Genomic DNA, 25,891 nt, shown 5'->3' with positions numbered 1-25,891 from the left:
CACAATGGGTTAGTGACGATTTAATTACGGTTTGCGCAAAATTCTGTGAGGTGGGTTCCTCTTTCACTCTTTTCCCCCAGTCCGTATTCGTGTGCCATTTTTCCTCCTCTTCCTTTTCCTACTACCGAACCCCAGTCCCCTCCATATTTAAATTCTCCTCTCTCTTAACTGTCTCAATAAATTCTTTTATCCTGTCATACATTCTGTCCATCTCCTCGTGATCTGCAGAGTCAGTTGTCTCATAAACGTGTACTACTGTTGTGGTTGTTGGCTTTTTGTGTATCTTGGCTACAAAAATCCTTTCATTGTGCTATTTATGGTAGCTATTTCCATATTCATACATATTCTTGAATACTCTGGTTTTGTATTTATAACCCTGTATTCACCTGACCAGAAGTCCCGTTCCTCCTGCCACCGAACTTCACTAATCCCACTGTATATAACTTCGACATACCCATTTCTCTTTCTAAATTTTGTCACCTACTTGCCTGATTGAGCGATCGAACACCAGTTTTGTTTTTCCTTCCTCCTGAGTAGCCCCACCCACAGATGTGACTGGGGGACTATTTTAGTGTGGAATATTGTACAAAGTAGGATGGCATCATCATTTAACCAAACAGTAGAGCTGCGTGTCCTCACTTCCATCATTTCACAGTACTGGCACCGAAAGGCTGTCTCGGTTCACGTTACGAGGCCATAACTTGCAGTCGTCCAGACCATTTCCCCAGCAACTATTAGAAAGGCTGCTACTTCTGTTCAGGAGCCACAAATTGAGTGGACACATTTTGTTTCGAGTCCTGTAGTGGCATGCTACAGGACTGCACTCCCGAATTTCAGTGCGACTGCAAACAAGCAGAAAATCAATTATGTAACTTTATTTTTTAAGGTGATAGTTAAACCGTGGTAGCTTCCCCTGGTAAATTGTTAGCAACTCTCTGTTCCACTTCTGTTTGATGTAATCCTATCTATGTGATAAAAGATTCCAATATGAAGTTTTTTTTTTATTGTCTCGCTCCCACGTATGTACAGAAGAGTACTAGTTTCCACAGGACTGATCTGCTGTCTTCAGATCTGTAGTACAGTGCAGGTTATGGAATCGTGTTGTGTGATAGACCACACATTTGTTTTTGTATTTTTGAAACAGACTTGTTAAAAAAAAAAGAGTAGAACATAAAAAAAATAGCCTTCTCATATTTCATATTGGAAGGTTTCTTCATACTGAATTACTTGATTGCTCTCCAGCCAACAGTGACCAGTATTTGTAGTAATCTGTTTCTCTCATCAAGTTACTTCGAAAATTTATTGCTGTTTCATTGCTTACGGTGCTGTTCTGAGCTGTTCTTATATGGCGCAAACCAGGTAAGGGGCATTTTCTGTGAAAGTATTTAATATTTCTGTTCAAGTGTTAAGAATATGGAGGAGTTAGTTCAGCAAACATGAACGACAAAACCCGTGATTCAGTGAGAGCAGCTATGTTAACAAGAAGTCCCCCCCCCCCCCCCCCCCCTCTCTCTCTCTGTCTCTCTCTCCCTCCCTCCCTCTCTCTCTCTCTCTCTCTCTCTCTCTCTCTCTCTCTCTCTCTCACTCTCTCTCTCTCACACACACACACACACACACACACACACACACACACACACACACACACACACAGAGAGAGAGAGAGAGAGAGAGAGAGAGAGAGAGAGAGAGAGAGAACAGATCTAGGATTTAAACAGAAAAATGAAATTTTATGACTGCAGTCAGTGTATCAGAGATAAAAATGTCACTAACCTGCAAGCTATAGTCACGCAGTCAATGTCAAAATGACTTAATAATATAATGATGATTTGCCAAGCAAAAAAGCCATATATCTGTTAAGATATATGTCATTTCAGCTTACAAAGAACAGTACGATACATCTGACTGTGTAAAGCATACCTCACAAAAGTCCTACGGCTCACCTAGGCAAATGTAGCACTGAAAAAATATGGTATAAATTCTACAGACGCAGTCACAACTGGCAGACCAACTTTGAATTTGGCAGGAAATGTGTATCCTTTACTGAAGGAAGGAGCATCTAGACGGAGTCATATACACAAATCGAATTACAATTGTGAGTTGGCAGGCCTTTTCATAGGTTGAAATATTAGTGCGTAATTGATGCCACTGTTGGAAAACGTGAGAAATAATAACATAGTGAAAGGTGTTTATTCAGAAAACACATACGTAGGCAAAAATCTGCCATACTAGTTATAGGCGCCGTTCTTCATTACGGCAGACGTCTGCTCGGAGACGAACTACCTTCGCTCGAGAAAGATCTCTGCCACAATGTCAGGTACGAGTTAGTCTGCCAAACTGTGAACCGGCAAATTAGTGGTGTAATTGGAGCATTGAATTCGGGAATAACAGGCCCCACACAACAGGCAGTAGGAACTCGAAAACGAAAAGGAAACGTTACGATGGAACACTGCACATTGTTGTGGTCTCCAGTCCTAAAACCGGTTTGATGCACCTTTCCACACTAGTGTCTCCTGTGTGAGCTTCTTCATTTATACATAGCCCCCTGCAGCCTACATCTACTTTCACCTGCTTACCACAGTCAAGCCTAGGTCTTCAATTTTTACTGCCCATGTTACCCTCCACTGTCAGACTGACGATTCCTTCGAGTCTCACGATCTGTCCTATTCCTCCTCCTACTCGAGTCGTGCCGTAAAGTTGTTTTTTTTTTTTTTTTTTTCTGTTTAAATTCAGTATGTCTCCATTATTATCCGTTCTACACCTCTAATCATCAGCCATCTTCTGTAACACCACACATTCAAAAATTTCTATTTGGTTCTCATCTGAACTGCTTATTGTCTGTGTTCTACCACTGGACGAGGCTACACTCGATGCAGATACAAGAGACGATCAAAAAGTTTCCACTCGAAGCCCGTACGGCCAAGAATCGGTATGCCGACCGGGCGAAATAGCTACGAGCGTCGAGGTAATCGTCCCACCAACGCACCGGATCGGAGGTGCCCGTTTGGTAAAACACTGTGTCCTGCTGTGTGAAGGAGTCCGTAACTGTCTGCCGTACGTCGTCAACCCTTTGAAGACTCTTTTAATGAACCGAAGGCATGATAATCCCACAGTGAGAGATCGGGACTACATTGCGGGTGCTCGACAGTCTCAGACTTTAGTTGTCATAACTTCTGCATTACAGTATTAACGATTTGTTGAAGTGCGTTATCACAAAACCGCAGCAGCAGCAGTCACACCCTACCACAGTGCTCGTTTTTGACAGATGTGCTGTCCCATAAACATTCTTCATTCTCTGACGGATGTCGACCAGTTTTTGTCCTGTGGCAGCTGAGAAAAGAATAACACGTTGCCACTGTTTGGATGCACTGTTAATAATGTTTCCACAGTTCATGTGTCTGCATTTATTGCACACAAATCGGGAAGAGACAAATACCTCACTAAGTTCCTGCCTACATGTCGGTGCTTACATACCCGCAGCGGACTTGCGTCACGATGCCCTCCGGTGGAAACTTTTTGATGACTCCTTATACCTTCAGTAAAGATTACCTAACACTTCAGTTTATATTAGAAGTTATCAAATTTCTCTTTTTCAGAGACACTTTTCTCGGTATTGCATTTGCTTTTATGTTTTCCACACTTCAGCAATGTGTCAGTTATTTTGATCTCCAAGTACCAAAACTTGTCTTCATTAAAGGTTTTATTTCCTAATGTAATACCTTCAGCATCACCTGATTTAATGTGACTACATTTGATAACCCTCCTTTTACTGGTGTCGATCTCATCTCGCAACCGGTTTTCGAGGTACTGTTTGTTCCGTTCGGCTGCTCTTCTGAGTCCTCTGGCCATCTCTGGCAGATTTACGGTGTCATTGACAAGTTTTGATTTCACTCCCTGAGTTTTAATCCTCTTTCCAAAATTCTCTTTGGTTTCTCTAACTTATTAATCAGTGTACAGATTGAGTAACGTTGGCAATACGCATATCGATGATAAAAGTATTCGTGATGCGGATGTTGCAGTTTTCAGCTGCCCGTGATGAAACTTCTGCCACCTACACCTTGTCCACTCACACATTTATTGCTAATATATTAGAGTGATGTAGTTAGGTAAACTATTGGCTTAATATCTGATGTGGGACAAGGAAGTTAACATAGATTTTCAGTTGCCTGAGCTACACTTTACGATGTGTAATGCGAGCTTACCAATCTTGTGGGCAGTAGCAGAAGGAGTGTGAAAATTGTGCGGTACAGTTATCAGTCGGCTGCAACATGTAGCGAGGCGAGGTGCGTGTTCTACCCGTTTCCCTTCAGGTGTTTTTACGGAGTTTTCTGGTGAATGAACTTCTGCATTTAAGCAGCCGTGTTTTCGACACGTGATGATCTACCGGTACCGATGTATGTGCCGTTGGCCCCGTCACGAATACTGGTCCACAGTGGACTTTCGGAGAATCTGAAGTTCTTTAGAAGATCTTTATAAACTTTGATATGCCAAACACAAATATCATGTTTGAAATTGTCTCCTAGCTCGGGACTTCACGTTTGACTTATACCGCTACCGTAATCGATACGATCGATACGTAAACTGAATTTAACTAGTATATTTGCACCGTTACTGTGCGGTCCTCTTGTGGGTGACGTGTGGACCATTTCTGTGTGGCATCTAGTAGAAACCAGTTGACATCGTTGTAATCCGCTGTCCTGTCCCGGTGGAACTGCTCGTTACAGAGTGCACTGCGGTTCTGTGGAAACACGTCGAGGTGGGAGTCGAGGAAGTGCATCTCTTCAGTGTCATATTGCAACTGGTGACCATATAAGCACGAATAAGTTGATCCGAGAAGTCCCTGTAATTCTCGGCTCTCCTATTTCCCGACAACAGTATTGCTATGTTACAGAAACAGTGTTAAGCGTGCATCTGATTGGGGCCTAAGTGGTGTCACAGTTTGTGTCGCCCAGCAGCTGCCTTATCGGCGACCGACCGCGATACCCTTTGCTATCTTCTCCCAGTTGAGCTGTGGAAACTTCTAATGTAAATACTGAAATGCTGCTTTGTTCCAGTGCACGGCAATAACAAATGCTGTAATGAATCCCATCTTAATGTGCAGTGGTGAGAGAATAACTGTCACACTCGTGCAGGTAGCATCGGTACTTAGTGTAAGCCCCTCGCAAACCCGGCATCGACACACTGACTTTGAAATCTCCGCGTACTAGGATTATGTGCTTACTGTAATTAACACATTTTACAACAGATTTCGACATGGCACATTTTTTTTTAAATTGAGGCATCATATGGAATAGGGATGGATGGGCTTCCATTACCGTTGTGTAACAGTACTGCCTTAACGCTTGTACAGAGTCACCTGTAGTGTGTCTCCACTTGTCGCATTTATTTCTAACACTCAGCTCTTTTTTGGTGACCGGTCAGTATCACTGCAGAAGGTAATGGTGGCTTCCAATCGCATTTTATTCTTTGGAAGACCTAGAACCCTAAGCACACCATTGAGCTCACACTGTTTGACGTGTGGTTCTGCAGATGACGATGCCGGTGTAAATGTAGGGCCAGTGCAGTTTTTCAGCTGTACGTGCAGGTGCGGCACCGTCGCTATCGCCGATAGACGGTGATACATGTAGGGGATCAGAAACTGGCAGTCTTTCTTCGAGCCACAGGTCAAAAGACTGGTGCGATGTCAGGGTATCGAATATTTCTCCTCCTCTTGCTGTTCACTCCTCTGCTCGAGGGAGGTACTGTACCAAAATAGTGAGCCGATGTACGATTTGTAGATTTGTGTTACATACCAGTTACACAATACTTTGTGGATACATTTTTACCACACATGCGTACATTCGTATACGGGAAGGAGAGGCATGAGCATGTCAGGAGCCCACAATTTATCTCGGTCTCCAACTCGATACCCGATCGGACGAGATGGTGCGGTGGTTAGTGTACCTGACTCAAATTCGAGAGGATGACATTTCAAATCTGCATCCTGGCATCCAGATTGAGGCTTTCTGCGACTTCCCAAAATCACTTCAGGCAAATGCCGGTACGATTCCTTCGAAAGTGCACAGCCTGTTCCCTTTCCTATCCTCGAAATAATCAGAGTTTGTGGACAGTCTCTAATGGCCTCGATGTCAGTGGGAAATTTACACCCAAATCTTCCTTCCTTTTTTCTTTCGACAGTTGAAATATGAGGTTTAAAATTTCTTCACTGCTTTAATCAACGGTTGCCTTCTCGAACCACAAATAAAATTTGCACAAATGTAACAAAAGTTAACAGATTTGTTGCTACAGTTGTGGCACTTTTTCGTGAAAGTGTACATGTGCATAGTAATCCATAAACACAACTTTCCCAATTTCTATAAAACTGACAGTGAGCGAAAAGTGACATTGTTGGTATACAATTTTTGTTTGAAATTATGTAAAAGGAGTACTAGACTGCTCCTTGTAGCCCACCAGTTATCGTCTATTATTTTGAAGCTGTTGCTTATGTTAGCTTACTGGTTATTTGTTTATTATGTGATTTGCACAAGTTTATCTACATGTTGTTATCTGCTCGTGGCGAGCAACAATTCCTGTGTAATTTGTGAACAGACTATACTTGAGACCAGTTCTCATGTGTCACCCTGAGTACAGTATGCACAAATTGTCTTATAGTATCTGTGCTCTACTGTTGTAGTTGTAACTGATTCTGAGAAGGCAAATGAAGCTGCACATCTTCACAGTAAATCACAATATATTCTTTCTCGCAGTGCATTCTAACAGAAAACCTATACATCGTTGATTATATATATATATAGATTCCAAGACTTACCAAGCGGGAAAGCGCCGGCAGACAGGCACATGAACAAAACACACAAACACACACACAGAATTACGAGCTTTCGCAACTGGCAGTTGCTTCGTCAGGAAGGAAGGAAGGAGAGGGAAAAATGAAAGGATGTGGGTTTTAAGGGAGAGGGTAAGGAGTCATTCCAATCCCGGGAGCGGAAAGACTTCCCTTAGGGGAAAAAAAGGACAGGTGTACACTCGCACACACACACACACACACACACACACACACACACACACACACACACACATATCCACCTGCACATACACAGACACAAGCAGACATATTTAAAGGCAAAGAGTAAGGGCAGAGATGTCAGTCGAGGCGGAAGTACAGAGGCAAAGAAGTTGTTGAAAGACAGGTGAGGTATGAGTGGCGGCAACTTGAAATTAGCGGAGGTTGAGGCCTGGCGGATATCGAGAAGAGAGGATATACTGAAGGGCGAGTTCCCATCTCCGGAGTTCGGATAGGTTGGTGTTGGTGGGAAGTATCCAGATAACTCGGACGGTGTAACACTGTGCCAAGATGTGCTGGCCGTGCATCAAGGCATGTTTAGCCACAGGGTGATCCTCATTACCAACAAACACTGTCTGCCTGTGTCCATTCATGCGAATGGACAGTTTGTTGCTGGTCATTCCCACATAGAAAGCATCACAGTGCAGGCAGGTCAGTTGGTAAATCACGTGGGTGCTTTCACATGTGGCTCTCCCTTTGATCGTGTACACCTTCCGGGTTACAGGACTGGAGTAGGTGGTGGTGGGAGGGTGCATAGGACAGGTTTTACACCGGGGGCGGTTGCAAGGGTAGGAGCCAGAGGGTAGGGGAGGTGGTTTGGGGATTTCATAGGGATGAACCAAGAGGTTACGAAGGTTAGGTGGACGGCGGAAAGACACTCTTGGTGGAGTGGGGAGGATTTCATGAAGGATGGATCTCATTTCGGGGCAGGATTTTAGGAAGTCGTATCCCTGCTGGAGAGCCACATTCAAGGTCTGATCCAGTCCCGGGAAGTATTCTGTTACAAGTGGGGCACTTTTGGGGTTCTTCTGTGAGAGGTTCTGGGTTTGAGGGGATGAGGAAGTGGCTCTGGTTATCTGCTTCTGTACCAGTTTGGGAGGGTAGTTGCGGGATGCGAAAGCTGTTTTCAGGTTGTTGGTGTAATGGTCGAGGGATTCAGGACTGGAGCAGATTCGTTTGCCACGAAGGCCTAGGCTGTAGGGAAGGGACCGTTTGATATGGAATGGGTGGCAGCTGTCATAATGGAGGTACTGTTGCTTGTTGGTGGGTTTGATGTGGACGGATGTGTGCAGCTGGCCATTGGACAGATGGAGGTCAACGTCTAGGAAAGTGGCATGGGATTTGGAGTAGGACCAGGTGAATCTGATGGAACCAAAGGAGTTGAGGTTGGAGAGGAAATTCTGGAGTTGTTCTTCACTGTGAGTCCAGATCATGAAGATGTCATCAATAAATCTGTACCAAACTTTGGGTTGGCAGGCTTGGGTAACCAAGAAGGCTTCCTCTAAGCGACCCATAAATAGGTTGGCATACGAGGGGGCCATCCTGGTACCCATGGCTGTTCCCTTTAATTGTTGGTATGTCTGGCCTTCAAAAGTGAAGAAGTTGTGGGTCAGGATGAAGCTGGCTAAGGTGACGAGGAAAGAGGTTTTAGGTAGGGTGGCAGGTGATCGGCGTGAAAGGAAGTGCTCCATTGCAGCGAGGCCCTGGACGTGCGGGATATTTGTGTATAGGGAAGTGGCATCAATGGTTACAAGGATGGTTTCCGGGGGTAACAGACTGGGTACGGATTCCAGGCGTTCGAGAAAGTGGTTGGTGTCTTTGATGAAGGATGGGAGACTGCATGTAATGGGTTGAAGGTGTTGATCTACGTAGGCAGAGATACGTTCTGTGGGGGCTTGGTAACCAGCTACAATGGGGCGGCCAGGATGTTTGGATTTGTGAATTTTAGGAAGTAGGTAGAAGGTAGGAGTGCGAGGTGTCGGTGGGGTGAGGAGTTTGATGGAGTCAGGTGAAAGGTTTTGTAGGGGGCCTAAGGTTCTGAGGATTCCTTGAAGCTCCGCCTGGACATCAGGAATGGGATTACCTCGGCAAACTTTGTATGTAGAGTTGTCTGAAAGCTGACGCAGTCCCTCAGCCACATACTCCCGACGATCAAGCACCACTGTCGTGGAACCCTTGTCAGCCGGAAGAATGATGATGGATCGGTCAGCTTTCAGATCACGGATAGCCTGGGATTCGGCTGTGGTGATGTTGGGAGTAGGATTAAGGTTTTTCAAGAAAGATTGAGAGGCAAGGCTGGAAGTGAGAAATTCCTGGAAGGTTTGGAGAGGGTGATTTTGAGGAAGAGGAGGTGGGTCCCGCTGTGATGGAGGACGGAACTGTTGCAGGCAGGGTTCAATTTGGATAGTGTCTTGGGGAGTTGGATCATTAGGAGTGGGATCAGGATTGTTTTTCTTCGTGGCAAAGTGATATTTCCAGCAGAGACTACGAGTGTAGGACAGTAAATCCTTGACAAGGGCAGTTTGGTTGAACCTGGGAGTGGGGCTGAAGGTGAGGCCTTTGGATAGGACAGAGGTTTCGGATTGGGAGAGGGGTTTGGAGGAAAGGTTAACTACTGAATTGGGGTGTTGTGGTTCCAGATTGTGTTGACTGGAATTTTGAGGTGTTGGGGGGAGTGGAGCTGGAAGTGGGAGATTGAGTAGATGGGAGAGACTGGGTCTGTGTGCAATGAGAGGAGGTTGAGGTTTGTTGGAAAGGTTGTGGAGGGTGAGTGAGTTGCCTTTCCGGAGGTGGGAAACCAGGAGATTGGATAGTTTTTTGAGGTGGAGGGTGGCATGTTGTTCTAATTTGCGGTTGGCCTGTAGGAGGATGCTATGTACAGCCGGTGTGGATGTGGGAGAGGAAAGATTGAGGACTTTGATTTGGGATAGGAGTTGACGGGTGTGTTCATTGGCCGAGTCGATGTATAGGTGAAGGATTAGGCGGGTGAGGGCTATGGATTGTGCTGTTCGGAACTGGTATAAGGACTGATGGAAAGAAGGATTACAGCCAGAGATGGGAACTTTAAGTGTGAGGCCTTTGGGAGTAATGCCAAATGTCAGACAAGCCTGAGTAAATAAAATATGGGAGCGTAATCTGGCTAGGGTGAAGGGTGTGGGAAGCTGCTAAAAAATGATCGGTTTTGTGGGAAAAACGGGAATGGAAATAAAACGAAAGTTGTTGGAAAAAAACTGAGATGGTTGTGTAATGGGTGAAAGGAACTGAAGCTGTGAAATAGTATTCACGAGTTTACACGAAATGTTTGTAAACTTGGAACAATGGATTTTATAGCAGCGGTTATGTCCCCTACCCTCTGGCTCCTACCTTTGCAACCGCCCCCGGTTTAAAACCTGTCCTATGCACCCTCCCACCACCACCTACTCCAGTCCTGTAACCCGGAAGGTGTACACGATCAAAGGGAGAGCCACATGTGAAAGCACCCACGTGATTTACCAACTGACCTGCCTGCACTGTGATGCTTTCTATGTGGGAATGACCAGCAACAAACTGTCCATTCGCATGAATGGACACAGGCAGACAGTGTTTGTTGGTAATGAGGATCACCCTGTGGCTAAACATGCCTTGATGCACGGCCAGCACATCTTGGCACAGTGTTACACCGTCCGAGTTATCTGGATACTTCCCACCAACACCAACCTATCCGAACTCCGGAGATGGGAACTCGCCCTTCAGTATATCCTCTCTTCTCGATATCCGCCAGGCCTCAACCTCCGCTAATTTCAAGTTGCCGCCACTCATACCTCACCTGTCTTTCAACAACTTCTTTGCCTCTGTACTTCCGCCTCGACTGACATCTCTGCCCTTACTCTTTGCCTTTAAATATGTCTGCTTGTGTCTGTGTATGTGCAGGTGGATATGTGTGTGTGTGTGTGTGTGTGTGTGTGTGTGTGTGTGTGTGCGAGTGTACACCTGTCCTTTTTTTCCCCTAAGGGAAGTCTTTCCGCTCCCGGGATTGGAATGACTCCTTACCCTCTCCCTTAAAACCCACATCCTTTCATTTTTCCCTCTCCTTCCTTCCTTCCTGACGAAGCAACTGCCAGTTGCGAAAGCTCGTAATTCTGTGTGTGTGTTTGTGTGTTTTGTTCATGTGCCTGTCTGCCGGCGCTTTCCCGCTTGGTAAGTCTTGGAATCTTTGTTTTTAATATATTTTTCCCATGTGGAAGTTTCTTTCTGTTTTATTTACATCATCATTAATTTGAACCCAACAATTACGTTTGTATTGTCTCTGTTGCATTTCGAAATCTTCTCTATCGTCTTACTTTCTCTTTTCGTTTGTACAAGAAGTTCCACTTTGTATTCATCTTCCATTTTTCCGTAATCTACCATACATTTTATCCTGCCTAATTATACTCAATAATACGTAATTTACTTCCAAACCATAACCTAAAATTTTCAACGCTTTCAACATAACCGCTGCTATAAAATCCATTGTTCCAAGTTTACAAACATTTCGTGTAAACTCGTGAATACTATTTCACAGCTTCAGTTCCTTTCACCCATTACACAACCATCTCAGTTTTTTTCCAACAACTTTCGTTTTATTTCCATTCCCGTTTTTCCCACAAAACCGATCATTTTTTAGCAGCTTCCCACAGGTTTACACGCTATTATTTCTTCATCAAACAATTGTTAGCCTCATTATCATAACCTGCCAGTACATAACCAGTCCTTTGAATACATTTACACACATATTCTTCGAGATTTTATTCGAATTTTTTTTTGAATTTTATTTTTATTTTTCCGCAAATTATTTTTTCGAAACTTTTTTCGAAAAAAAAAAAAAATTGAAATTTTCTTGAATTTCCCCACCCTTTAACGTGATCTGGAGACAACATAACTACCCAACCTTTGCACCCATTGTTGTTCACCAACCTAAGTTCAGCACATGATCAACATAGCTCATCTCAAACCAACACTTTTTCGACTTTTTTCACACCTTTATCTCTCCCTATACAAATCTCTCTTTACTTTCACTTTAACCTCATATTACCCTTTCCACCTACTAATACCATGTCAACCTCACAACATCCCTACAACGACCCCATTAAATTTTATTTACATTCCCTCCGCAAACATGCCTTCACCCTAGCCAGATTACGCTCCCATATTTTATTTACTCAGGCTTGTCTGACATTTGGCATTACTCCCAAAGGCCTCACACTTAAAGTTCCCATCTCTGGCTGTAATCCTTCTTTCCATCAGTCCTTATACCAGTTCCGAACAGCACAATCCATAGCCCTCACCCGCCTAATCCTTCACCTATACATCGACTCGGCCAATGAACACACCCGTCAACTCCTATCCCAAATCAAAGTCCTCAATCTTTCCTCTCCCACATCCACACCGGCTGTACATAGCATCCTCCTACAGGCCAACCGCAAATTAGAACAACATGCCACCCTCCACCTCAAAAAACTATCCAATCTCCTGGTTTCCCACCTCCGGAAAGGCAACTCACTCACCCTCCACAACCTTTCCAACAAACCTCAACCTCCTCTCATTGCACACAGACCCAGTCTCTCCCATCTACTCAATCTCCCACTTCCAGCTCCACTCCCCCCAACACCTCAAAATTCCAGTCAACACAATCTGGAACCACAACACCCCAATTCAGTAGTTAACCTTTCCTCCAAACCCCTCTCCCAATCCGAAACCTCTGTCCTATCCAAAGGCCTCACCTTCAGCCCCACTCCCAGGTTCAACCAAACTGCCCTTGTCAAGGATTTACTGTCCTACACTCGTAGTCTCTGCTGGAAATATCACTTTGCCACGAAGAAAAACAATCCTGATCCCACTCCTAATGATCCAACTCCCCAAGACACTATCCAAATTGAACCCTGCCTGCAACAGTTCCGTCCTCCATCACAGCGGGACCCACCTCCTCTTCCTCAAAATCACCCTCTCCAAACCTTCCAGGAATTTCTCACTTCCAGCCTTGCCTCTCAATCTTTCTTGAAAAACCTTAATCCTACTCCCAACATCACCACAGCCGAATCCCAGGCTATCCGTGATCTGAAAGCTGACCGATCCATCATCATTCTTCCGGCTGACAAGGGTTCCACGACAGTGGTGCTTGATCGTCGGGAGTATGTGGCTGAGGGACTGCGTCAGCTTTCAGACAACTCTACATACAAAGTTTGCTGAGGTAATCCCATTCCTGATGTCCAGGCGGAGCTTCAAGGAATCCTCAGAACCTTAGGCCCCCTACAAAACCTTTCACCTGACTCCATCAAACTCCTCACCCCACCGACACCTCGCACTCCTACCTTCTACCTACTTCCTAAAATTCACAAATCCAAACATCCTGGCCGCCCCATTGTAGCTGGTTACCAAGCCCCCACAGAACGTATCTCTGCCTACGTAGATCAACACCTTCAACCCATTACATGCAGTCTCCCATCCTTCATCAAAGACACCAACCACTTTCTCGAACGCCTGGAATCCGTACCCAGTCTGTTACCCCCGGAAACCATCCTTGTAACCATTGATGCCACTTCCCTATACACAAATATCCCGCACGTCCAGGGCCTCGCTGCAATGGAGCACTTCCTTTCACGCCGATCACCTGCCACCCTACCTAAAACCTCTTTCCTCGTCACCTTAGCCAGCTTCATCCTGACCCACAACTTCTTCACTTTTGAAGGCCAGACATACCAACAATTAAAGGGAACAGCCATGGGTACCAGGATGGCCCCCTCGTATGCCAACCTATTTATGGGTCGCTTAGAGGAAGCCTTCTTGGTTACCCAAGCCTGCCAACCCAAAGTTTGGTACAGATTTATTGATGACATCTTCATGATCTGGACTCACAGTGAAGAACAACTCCAGAATTTCCTCTCCAACCTCAACTCCTTTGGTTCCATCAGATTCACCTGGTCCTACTCCAAATCCCATGCCACTTTCCTAGACGTTGACCTCCATCTGTCCAATGGCCAGCTGCACACATCCGTCCACATCAAACCCACCAACAAGCAACAGTACCTCCATTATGACAGCTGCCACCCATTCCATATCAAACGGTCCCTTCCCTACAGCCTAGGCCTTCGTGGCAAACGAATCTGCTCCAGTCCTGAATCCCTCGACCATTACACCAACAACCTGAAAACAGCTTTCGCATCCCGCAACTACCCTCCCAAACTGGTACAGAAGCAGATAACCAGAGCCACTTCCTCATCCCCTCAAACCCAGAACCTCTCACAGAAGAACCCCAAAAGTGCCCCACTTGTAACAGAATACTTCCCGGGACTGGATCAGACCTTGAATGTGGCTCTCCAGCAGGGATACGACTTCCTAAAATCCTGCCCCGAAATGAGATCCATCCTTCATGAAATCCTCCCCACTCCACCAAGAGTGTCTTTCCGCCGTCCACCTAACCTTCGTAACCTCTTGGTTCATCCCTATGAAATCCCCAAACCACCTCCCCTACCCTCTGGCTCCTACCCTTGCAACCGCCCCCGGTGTAAAACCTGTCCTATGCACCCTCCCACCACCACCTACTCCAGTCCTGTAACCCGGAAGGTGTACACGATCAAAGGGAGAGCCACATGTGAAAGCACCCACGTGATTTACCAACTGACCTGCCTGCACTGTGATGCTTTCTATGTGGGAATGACCAGCAACAAACTGTCCATTCGCATGAATGGACACAGGCAGACAGTGTTTGTTGGTAATGAGGATCACCCTGTGGCTAAACATGCCTTGATGCACGGCCAGCACATCTTGGCACAGTGTTACACCGTCCGAGTTATCTGGATACTTCCCACCAACACCAACCTATCCGAACTCCGGAGATGGGAACTCGCCCTTCAGTATATCCTCTCTTCTCGATATCCGCCAGGCCTCAACCTCCGCTAATTTCAAGTTGCCGCCACTCATACCTCACCTGTCTTTCAACAACTTCTTTGCCTCTGTACTTCCGCCTCGACTGACATCTCTGCCCTTACTCTTTGCCTTTAAATATGTCTGCTTGTGTCTGTGTATGTGCAGGTGGATAAGTGTGTGTGTGTGTGTGTGTGTGTGTGTGTGTGTGTGTGTGTGTGTGTGTGCGAGTGTACACCTGTCCTTTTTTTCCCCTAAGGGAAGTCTTTCCGCTCCCGGGATTGGAATGACTCCTTACCCTCTCCCTTAAAACCCACATCCTTTCATTTTTCCCTCTCCTTCCTTCCTTCCTGACGAAGCAACTGCCAGTTGCGAAAGCTCGTAATTCTGTGTGTGTGTTTGTGTGTTTTGTTCATGTGCCTGTCTGCCGGCGCTTTCCCGCTTGGTAAGTCGTGGAATCTTTGTTTTTAATATATTTTTCCCATGTGGAAGTTTCTTTCTGTTTTATATATATATATATATATATATATATATATATATATATATATATATATATATACGGCCTAAATCCATCTGAACATTAATTATGGTATTGTGAAAAATTTGAAGTATGTTGGTCAGAAACTTTTGGAGACTTGGTAACAATGTTCCCCTTTCTGCGTTAAATACATATTTATGTATCATATACCTTAAAAATATAAGAAGCCTGTGTCTGTCTGAATGTTTGTCAGAGTGTCACATGAAAATATGAACTAAACTCGTCACGAACTTTCAGATACATTTGCTAAATGACAACTTGCGTTTTTGTAGTAGTATAGATGACCAGAAAATAAAAATAAGTTATTTTTATTGAAAAATATGACTCAGTATTTGTTAGCAAACGTTTCCAATTGATAATGAGTATCGAAATTAAATTGAAGTGGAGAAAAAAGTATATAACATGCTTAGCTACCAGGCATTGGTGGTATATTAAATAAATGGAAAAGTTTTATATTTAACAGCACTTGAAAATTTTGTAGTCTTCAAAGATGATTTGTTAGAGTGTTTTTGAGAGTTCCGTCTTAATGCTTCAGAAAATTGATGTGTGGATGCTGTACTTACAGTCATGGTAACTCTGGGGGAAGCCTGTGAGGACGGAGCAGTCTCTGTATTTACAGAAATACATTGTCTGGAATTTGTTTGGTACTGTTTTCATTTGTTTTAATATTGGGGGTGCATGAAGTGGAAGAGGTAGATGCTAGAGGATATTTTGGTGGCAGAAAGAAGCTGTGAGTATGTGGTGGAGCTGGAGGAACAATGTTTGATGTTATGCCTTGCAAGAGGATGTCCTTCAGCCACCGTGTGCATTCTCTTTTGGCATTTAATTGAGTAGCATTAGTCAAAGTTTTGGAGAAACTAAGCACAAAACGATGTAACTGATGTGTCAGCAACGTTACCACAGCTTGTATTTCACCTCCAGTTTTGGTGCTTCCAGTAACTGATATGTCTTCTCATGTTTTTAGGTGGAGGAAGCGACAAGGCAGCTTTCTGGCAACAATAGGTAAGCTAAGAGTTGTAAAATATGTGTAGTAACATCGTGCAAGCTCACATTCTTTTTAGTATTAATCTTTAGAGCTGTCGAAGGAAGGAAAGTGGTTGTAAGTATTAGAGATATCTGCAGATATCAACTGCATTAAGCTAGTTAGCTGTTCAGTGTGTTGTTCTGTGTGAATCAGTCTCCAAAAACGGCACGGTTTGAAGCAGTGTGTATTTGGGGTTCAAATATAACTCCTCTTATCTGCAATCACACACACGACTGCAACAGTGTGCAGATTAATTAAAGTAATTGTATTAAATCTTAAAAGTTACAACAAGAAGATTACACTCAAGTATTAATCAAAAAGCTACTTGTCTGGTGCAATTGGTTTGATATCAGTTTTTTAGTCAGAGACCCGGGTCGTATTTTCAAAACTATGGAATGAAACACTGGCTTTGAACTTATGAAATCTTGTCATACCTCAATCTTGAAATTGGTATGTGCTTACTTTTCATACAATTTTTTGTGGATTAAGATCTAAAAAAAATTGCTTTTAAAATATGCAAATTTCTACTAAATTAATAATTTTGATAACAGGGGTTTCAACTCTAAAGTTAAATTATTCGATACAATCAGTTACCTTGTAATTCATGTTAAAGATAACTGCAGATTTGTTTTCAGTTGTAATAATTACTTTTACTTAGTGTCATAGTAAAACTTTCTATTTGATAATTTTTCGTCTTTCATTCAAAAAACGCATTGCAAAAATTGTTATCTTTCATGGTCAATTGAAATGTATATGTATGATATTTTTAAATTTTCTAGCTGTGTGGTCTCGATAATGAAATAGTGTATCCAACTTCGATTATCAGACAGCTCTGAATTATTTTAAATTGTGACACAAAAAATGTGAAAGGAATATACGTCATTGTAAATATACGATGACATAATCTCGATACAGTGTATCAAGCAGTACTCTTTGGAGAGTTCCTACATGAAATCTATGATTGTTACATGTAATGTATTAGGCGAATAATTTGATGCTAATACTTGTAACTGCAATACAGTGCTCAAGGCAAAACATCCAGTCCATTTGTCAGATATGCCACCAAAAGCCTCTGCTGCATTCATATGTATAAGAGTGTAAAAATCATCTCCAATTATTTACATGTCAAGTCAACCCGAAAAAAGTCAAGCCATAAGTTTAAGTAAACACAATCAACAATACTACAAGGATCAGCTTAATTTTTCAAAGAACTCCTCAGCAGAGGAATGACCCATGAGGAAACTCCTCAGTTTCAATTTGAAAGTGCAAGGATTACTGCTAAGACTTTTAATTCGAGTGGCAGTTTATTGAAAACGGATGCAGCAATATACTGCACACCTTTCTGCACAAAGTTAAGGAAGTCTGGTCCAAATGCAGGTATGATTTCTGGGGAGTATTAACTGAGTGAAAGCTGCCTATTCTTGGGAATAAGCTAATATTGTTAACAAGAAATGACAGAAAGGAATACTTATATTGAGAGGCCAGTGTCAAAATACCCAGACTCGTAAACAGGGGTCGACATGAGGTTTGTGAACTTAAACCACTTATTGCCAGAACTGCTTGTTTCTGTGCCAAAAATATCCTTTTAGAAGGGGAAGAATTACCCTAAAATATAATAGCGTTAAACATAAGCAAATGAAAATAAGCAAAGTAGACTAATTTTTGTGTTGAACGATCACTCACTTCAGATACAGTTCGAATAGTAAAAATTGTTGCATTAAGTCTTTGAACAAGAGCTTGAATGTGGACTTCCCATGACAGTTTGTTTACTATCTACCTGAACACCTAGAGATTTGAACTGTTCAGTTTCACTAATCATATGCCATATCTGTGAAATTAAAACGTCAGGTTTTGTTGGACTGTTTGTTAGAAACTGTAGAAATTGGGTATTACTGTGATTTAACACTAGTTTATTTTTTACAAGCCACGAACGTATGCCATGAACTGCACTATTTGAAATCGAGCCAGTGTTGCACACAACATCCTTTACTACTAGCAAACAGAAATATTGTAGAGTTACCCATAATACTAGAGGGCATATCATTTATATAAATAAGGAACAGGAGCGGCCCCAACACTGATCCCTGGGGCACCCCCCACTCGACTGTGCCCCACTCGGGCCTCACATCACAGCCATTCTCAGCATGTTGCTAAAGTAAGTGAATCAGTTGTGAGCTGCTCCCCGTATTGCGTAATGGTCCAGCTTTTGGAGCAATATTTTGTGATCAACACAATGAAACGTCTTAGTTAAATCAAAAAATATGCCTAGCATTTGAAACCTTTAGTTTAACCCATCAAGTACCTCATAGAGAAGAGAGAATATAGCACTTTCAGTTGTAAAATGACTTCTAAATCTGAACTGTTCATTTGGTAGCAAATTGTGTGACATAAAATGGTCAATTATCCTCACATACACAGCCTTATCAATAACTTTAGCAAACACTGTGCCATAGGAACAGATATAAAATTGTCTACATTATCCACTTCTCCCTTTTTATACAGTGGTACTTTTATACAGTACATTAATAGTTCAGGAAACAGACTATTCCTAAAGGAAAACTTACAAATAGGCTAAATACAGGGCTACGATGTGCAGCACTGTACTTTAATATTCTGCTAGGCACTTCATCATATCTGTGAGAGTCCTCAGTCTTCAGCGATTTAATTATTGATTCAGTTTTCCCCTCGTCTGTATCATAGGGGAGTATTTCAGACATCAATCTCGGAAAGGCATTTGCCAAGAAAGTTATATGATATCCTGTAGAAACTAAATTTTTATTTAATTTACCAACAATGCTCAGAAAATGATTGTTAAATACTGTACATATATCTGATTTATCAGTAACAGCAATATTCTTATTACGAACTGACTTTATATCATCGACCTTGTGCTGCTGACCAGACACTTCCTTCACATCTGACCATATGGCTTCAATTTTATCCTGTGAATTAGCTATTCTATTTGCATACCGCATACTCTTTGCCTTTGTAATAACCTTTTTAAGTACCTTACAATACTGTCTGTAATGGGCTACTGTAGCTTGATTGTGACTACTTCTAACATTTTGATATAATTCCCGCTTTGTTCTACATGATATCCTTATCCCACTAGTCAGCCAACCGGACTGTCCATTACTGCTAGTACCCCGTTTAGAATGTTCTAATGGAAAGCAAGTCTCAAAGAGCATGAGAAATGTGTTATGGAAAGCATTGTATTTATCATCTATGTTATTGGCACTATAAACAACCTGCCACTCTTGTTTCTGGACAAGGTTTAAAAAACTCTCTGTTGCCATTGGATTAAGTTTCCTACATAGTTTGTAATTATATGTGACATTTGTTTGAGTACAAAAGCCTTTTAGTGTCAAAATTTGTGGATCATGGTCTGAAAGGCCATTCACCCGTTTACTGACAGAAGTGAATCAAGAACCCTCTCTAGCTTGAGCAGAAATGCTCTGAAGTGAGAGTTAAGGGACCTATAAACAACAACAATTAGACATTTAGTTTCTCTAAATTCAACTGCCCCTGCACAACATTCAAATATCTGTTCAGTGCAGTGTTGTGATACATCTATGGACTCAAATGGAATACTGTTTGTTTTTTTTCCTTCATATATAACCATCGACCCACGCCGCAAGGAAATCTTTGAAAACCAGCCAGTTAATCTGTATCCTAGTAAAAGAAGCCTCTGAATCATCAAATTATTTAAATGGTGCTCCGATATACCAGTAATTTAAGCGTCCCCATGTGTACGCAATTTACTAACTTTATCTCTAATACCTCTTATGTTTCGATGAAATATGCTAATTCCTTCCCTACTTGGAAACACGATGTCCACTGAAAGTGTGCCCTTAGAAGGACTTTCCTTAAGCAGGTATACGTATCAACTGACTTCAATCCAAAAAAGTGTCAACTCTAACACCAACTGCTACAGGAATTTTTCCACGAGTGATCCCACCACTATCCACTACACTGTCACATATAAGCTTTGCAAGCCTCGCCTTCGGATACCTATCGAGGTGCAGCCCGTGCCAAGTGAAACCTAATCTACTGATAGACCCAATAAATTATGTTGTTTGCTAGAGCAGTTGAAGTTAATTTAAATCCTTTAAGTCTCTGTACAAAAAAAGTTAGAATGGGGTAATGGGGGTAATGTATGTTACTAATATCTCCATAACATTGAAACCTTAAGAAATGCACACTCATTTATCAACTCTGTTTACACGGCCTACTTCCACGTCCATGGTGTATCTTCTGGGCAACGCACGGTGTGCAGTTAGTGTGCATCATGTAACAGACAGAAGATGTCAGATTTGAGATTCCAGTGCATTAAAACTAGAATATATTGGCTAAGGGGCATATGCCCTTATAGAAAATTTTGGTCCTCGAGGGTGGGTCAAATGCTTTGGCCTAGTAACCCACCTCTTGGAAAATAATGAATCTCCACTGAATATCTCAGCACTATGTCGTGGAAACAAAACAGAATTTTGGTTAAATGACGCAGGCAAAAGAAAGGCTAATTAACTTCACAACTTGGAACATACGAAGCATGAATCAAAAAGGAAAAGAGGTTTTTGATGAACTGGAAAGAATTAAAGTAGACTTCTTTGTTGTAACATAGATGAAAGCAAAGGGTACCGGAAATGAAGGAGTTGGTCAGTATGTCCATTTTTATAGAAGAATTAGTAACAGTGAAAGAGCCAGTAGAGGAGTATCAATCATAATACGTCAGAAGCTGAAGGGTAACATGCAGAAAAGGTTTATGTCCTTAGAACTGACTGATGGCACTGATAACATAATCAAAGATGCTATTTTGTAAAGATTTGATGAAATTAATACACAGAAAGACAGGATCCCTATGAGGGACGTTAATTTCCAGACAGGAAAGGCAAAAAACAGTGAGTTCATAGGAAGACATGAGGAAGAAACAGGTACAAAAGTGGTGGAAGAATGCTTGACTTTTGTGAATTGTTCTCATTTAGGATACAGAATGAATACTTTCCTCACAGAAAAATACAGTCCTTCGAGATTGCTCCTAGGTATATTTATGTAACATACATAACAGACTATGATAAAGCAACAAAATTCAGAATTAGGGATGTAAGATGTTAAGAGCCTACAGAAGTACAGAATGTGGAGCAGACCATTTTATTGTCGAGGGAAAAGTTTTCTATAAGAAAAGCAACACCTACAGCAAGAATGAAAACCACAGCAAAATAGCTGAAGCATCCAAATATAATTTGGGAAGTTTACAAAATTCTGTGGAATTCCTATACAATACATGATTGGCCTACAAATTAAGTAATATTACGAGCATCTACGAATCTATGACAGCAACAATGTACAGTGAAATGAACGAATGCATTCATAGTGCAGCGTGAGAGTCGCTAGACAAGAGGATAGTTCTGAGAATATGGATCCAGAATGGTGGAAAAATGGTGTTGAGGAAATAGAGAAAGAGAAGAAACATTTATATCAGAAGTGGGGAAGCACACTGGAGAGCAAGGGTGGGGAGTACTATGAAAGGTGCAACAGAAGGGTTAAAAAAGAAATTTAAAGAGCAAACAGGTGATCTGGGCCCGAAAGAGTGAGGAGATCAATAGGTATGTGAAAAGTACCAAAGTAAGATATGCCTAAAGAACAATAAAACACCTTACAGCAGGTAGTAGAGAGAAATCTACTGTCCTAATCATTAGTGTGATTGAGTGGTAGAAGCATTACAAAAAGCTGTTTAGTGAGAACAGACATGAGTGCAAACAGGCAGTATACCAGCTGGTAACGTGAATGTGGAACCAGCAGTGCAGGGGGGGAGGGGGGGGGGGAATACAAAAGAAATTTGGAAACATGTTTAGTGTTAACATATCTAGAAAAAGCATAGGAGGAAGTCCCATTAACCAAGCAGTGGCACGGTATGCCATTGACCTATTATATATAAGAAGTATTAGCTGATAAACGGGGGGTTGCATGCATATTCGTTTTTCCAATTACCTTACAAACAGAACTGTGTTTTCAGTGTAATATTAAAAACATTTCATATCCATGTATTCGTGAAAACACCTTCAAAATCGTGACACAATCTTGTGAAGAAATATCCATAATATACAAATGAATAAGTACAGCTGCTTCATGTGCACAACACAATTTTGTAAATATCTCTGTGGCAATGCCTCTTCGTTGCTCCATAGCTAGGATGTTGTTTTTACGTACAGCCATTTGCGCTTTGCAGTTGAAAGCTGTCAAAACAACTGCCAGATGCCAGGGGTTTCCTTAAGTTTTTTAAATGCATCTCGGTGTTTGACATCATGTCTCTTGAAGTGTGTGTTGTACAATGATGTATTTGTGTAGGTACATTCAGTGGCTTATGTGGATACTGTCTGCAAAATTTACTGTGCATAGAGTGGTAAATTAAAAAGTCATGCAGGATGTGGCAGTTTTCCACACACTTCATTATGGCCTTGTATTCCCTGAAGTATAATGGTGGTTCTTGCCTGACAGTAAGGGATGTGTGTACCAAGTTTGGTCGGAATTCATCCAGTCATTAGAAGATGTGGAAACGCACACGCACACGCTCACTCAGGGTGTGATCAAAAAGTAAGAGGCATTTCTTAATTTTGCAGGCTTTATACATCTGATTTTCAAAATTTCTTTTATCTCGTTGGTACATATGTTTTTGGATGTATGTTTGCACTTTCAGTTGTTTTGAATATTTAGCATATTGCTGACAGTTAAAATGTTTTGTGTTTCTAAGTGCTTGATGAATTTCCAGTTTTGAAAAAGATGGATCAAAGAAGTTTCATTAAATTTTGCATAAAAATTGGAACAAAGTGCAGCACCGCATTCAAAATGTTGACTGTGGCTTTTGCGAATCTACTATGAGTTAGACAAGCATTTGTGAATGATTTAAACATTTCAAAAGGGATACGAGTAGACATTGAAAACAATGCTCTGGATGCCCTAGCACATTAATTACTGTTGATAATGTGGAAGGAGTAAAGAAAATAGTTACGGAAAATCACCGAATCACCATCAGGGAGGCTGCTGGTGATGTTAGCATATCCTTCGTCTCATGACAAGCAGATGTTTGGCTGCGGTATATATATATTATGTTGAAACTGAGGCCCAATTTTCTCAATGGAAACTGCGTGAAGAGCCAAGACTGAAAAAAATTAGACAAGTTCAATCTCATGTGAAGGTTCTTCTCACTGTTTTCTTCGATTACAGCGGGGTAGTACATCATGGGTTCCTGCCTGATGGTAGTATGATAAATACCAAATGCTATGTAAATAATAATAATTACTGAAACTTTTTGATTACATCTCGTACATACATACATACATACACACATATGTACAATATGTATGGATATAGAGGATGATTCACAAAGATATGGAAATATTTTAATATGTTGTTCTACAAATTAAACTAAAGAAAAAAGTTAATATAAACATAGATCCGTAAATGTTTAGTTACAGAGTTACGGCTAATAAAAGATGTTGTCTAAAATTTAGCAACTTCGCTAATATGGAGCCATTGCAAAACTGTAAGAGGTTAAAGTAAAGCATGATTTCCATGTACTATGTTGTTATTGGCCTGGTGTACCTATAAAACATGTCCCAAACATGTATCTGCAGTAGATTTCCAGAACATCCACAGAAGCAAAGATAGTTATACAAGTAAATTTGATTAATTCTCATTAAGAATGTAGAAACGCTTATGTTGTTGTTGGCAACTGTTAGTGAATTGTTTGGCATTTCCTAACCTTGAAACGACTTTTCTGTGCAATTGCATGGAATTAAAAGAAATTACGAAATTACGTCTTAGTTAAATAATCTTCTGATGTAGATGAACCAAAGTGCTGAAATAGTTTATCGGAAAATGTTTTGCTCGTAACAAAAAAATAAAACACCACATACTTTGGATTTTCATGGTTTACTGCTCTGTAAATGTTCTCAAATGTAGGTCTCCCATCACAGCTTGATAATGTGGAGGTTATCTTTTTGCATTTGGTCATACTTATTTCAGTGCTTCAAACATCTGTAACTTACTGCCTATTGTTTAAGAGTTTGGAGTGAATTAAATGTGCCAATTACAATTTGTACAGAAACCAGATGGCAGTCATAAGAGTCGAGGGGCATGAAAGGGAAGCAGTGGTTGGGAAAGGAGTGAGACAGGGTTGTAGCCTTGCCCCAATGTTATTCAATCTGTGTATTGAGCAAGCAGTAAAGGAAACAAAAGAAAAATTTGGAGTAGGTATTAAAATTCATGGAGAAGAAATAAATACTTTGAGGTTCGCCGATGACATTGTAATTCTGTCAGAGACGGCAAAGGACTTGGAAGAGCAGTTCAACGGAATGGACAGTGTCTTGAAAGGAGGATATAAGATGAACATCAACAAAAGCAAAACGAGGATAATGGAATGTAGTCAAATTAAATCGGGTGATGCTGAGGGAATTAGATTAGGAAATGAGACACTTAAAGTAGTAAAGGAGCTTTGCTATTTAGGAAGTAAAATAACTGATGATGGTCGAAGTAGAGAGGATATAAAATGTAGACTGGCAATGGCCAGGAAAGCGTTTCTGAAAAAGAAAAAATTGTTAACATCAAATATAGATTTATGTATCAGGAAGTCGTTTCTGAAATTTGGAGTGTAGACATGAATGGAAGTGAAACATGGATGATAAATAGTTTGGACAAGAAGAGAATAGAAGCTTTCGAAATGAGGTGCTACTGAAGAATGCTGAAGATTAGATGGGTAGATCACGTAACTAATGAGGAGGTATTGAATAGGATTGGGGAGAAGAGAAGTTTGTGGCACAACTTGACTAGAAGAAGGGATCGGTTGGTAGGACATGTTTTGAGGCATCAAGGGAGCACAAATTTAGCATTGGAGGGCAGCGTGGAGGGTAAAAATCGTAGAGGGAGACCAAGAGATGAATACAGTAAGCAGATTCAGAAGGATGTAGGTTGCAGTAGGTACTGGGAGATGAAGCAGATTGCACAGGATAGAGTAGCATGGAGAGCTGCATCAAACCAGTCTCAGGACTGAAGACAACAACAACAACAACAAGGGTGCCAACTGTAATTGCGAATTTCTGCTCCCCTCAGATTACCGGTCTGAAATTGTCATAGTATTTCAAAGTCTGTATCTCCACATCAGTGAGAGGGGAGATGCAGCTCACTGCTGTCTCAAGCTGTGGCAGCAGTTCACTATATGACAGTGGCATTGTTTCCACAACTGAAACTTAATTCATCATAGTTCAGACAATTTGTATGAAATATTTATAAATTATATTCAACAACCTTCCTTGTGCATTAGTGTATCTATTACTGAAAAATCTGTAGAGCATTTCTTGAGATTACCCTCCATATACAGAAGGGTGCAAGCAAGCAAGCGACTAACTATCTGTGTGTGTGTGTGTGTGTGTGTGTGTGTGTGTGTGTGTGTGTGTGTGTGTGAGAGAGAGAGAGAGAGAGAGAGAGAGAGAGAGAGAGAGAGAGAGTTATGCTTCTTAAACAAATTGCATGAGATACGTATTTGTCCAAATTTTGGATGAATCCTATTAAGATTAGTTGTTTCTCAAAATCACCAAAAAGGCAATTGAAACACTTCCAT

General features: G+C 41.8%; 1 protein-coding gene across 17 annotated transcripts in view; it reads left to right on the top strand.

Annotated features, from left to right (window-relative positions):
* Window positions 1-25,891, top strand: part of LOC126295497 (zinc finger protein ZFP2-like) — a 242,273-nt gene that overhangs the window by 115,762 nt on the left and 100,620 nt on the right. For 16 of the 17 annotated variants that reach the window (XM_049988076.1, XM_049988073.1, XM_049988075.1 and 13 more), the window contains one exon: window positions 16,219-16,256. The exons of the other annotated variant lie outside the window; for it this stretch is intronic. In XM_049988076.1, coding sequence (XP_049844033.1) covers window positions 16,219-16,256 — 38 coding nt within the window. The remainder of the gene's footprint in view (window positions 1-16,218; window positions 16,257-25,891) is intronic. 17 annotated transcript variants of the gene reach the window in all.

The sequence above is a fragment of the Schistocerca gregaria genome, chromosome 11 (assembly GCF_023897955.1).
Source record: "Schistocerca gregaria isolate iqSchGreg1 chromosome 11, iqSchGreg1.2, whole genome shotgun sequence".
In the NCBI taxonomy this organism is placed as follows: Eukaryota; Metazoa; Arthropoda; class Insecta; order Orthoptera; family Acrididae; genus Schistocerca; species Schistocerca gregaria.
The sequence above is the reverse complement of the archived record's forward strand: the minus strand, read 5'-3'. Positions and strand labels throughout refer to the sequence as shown.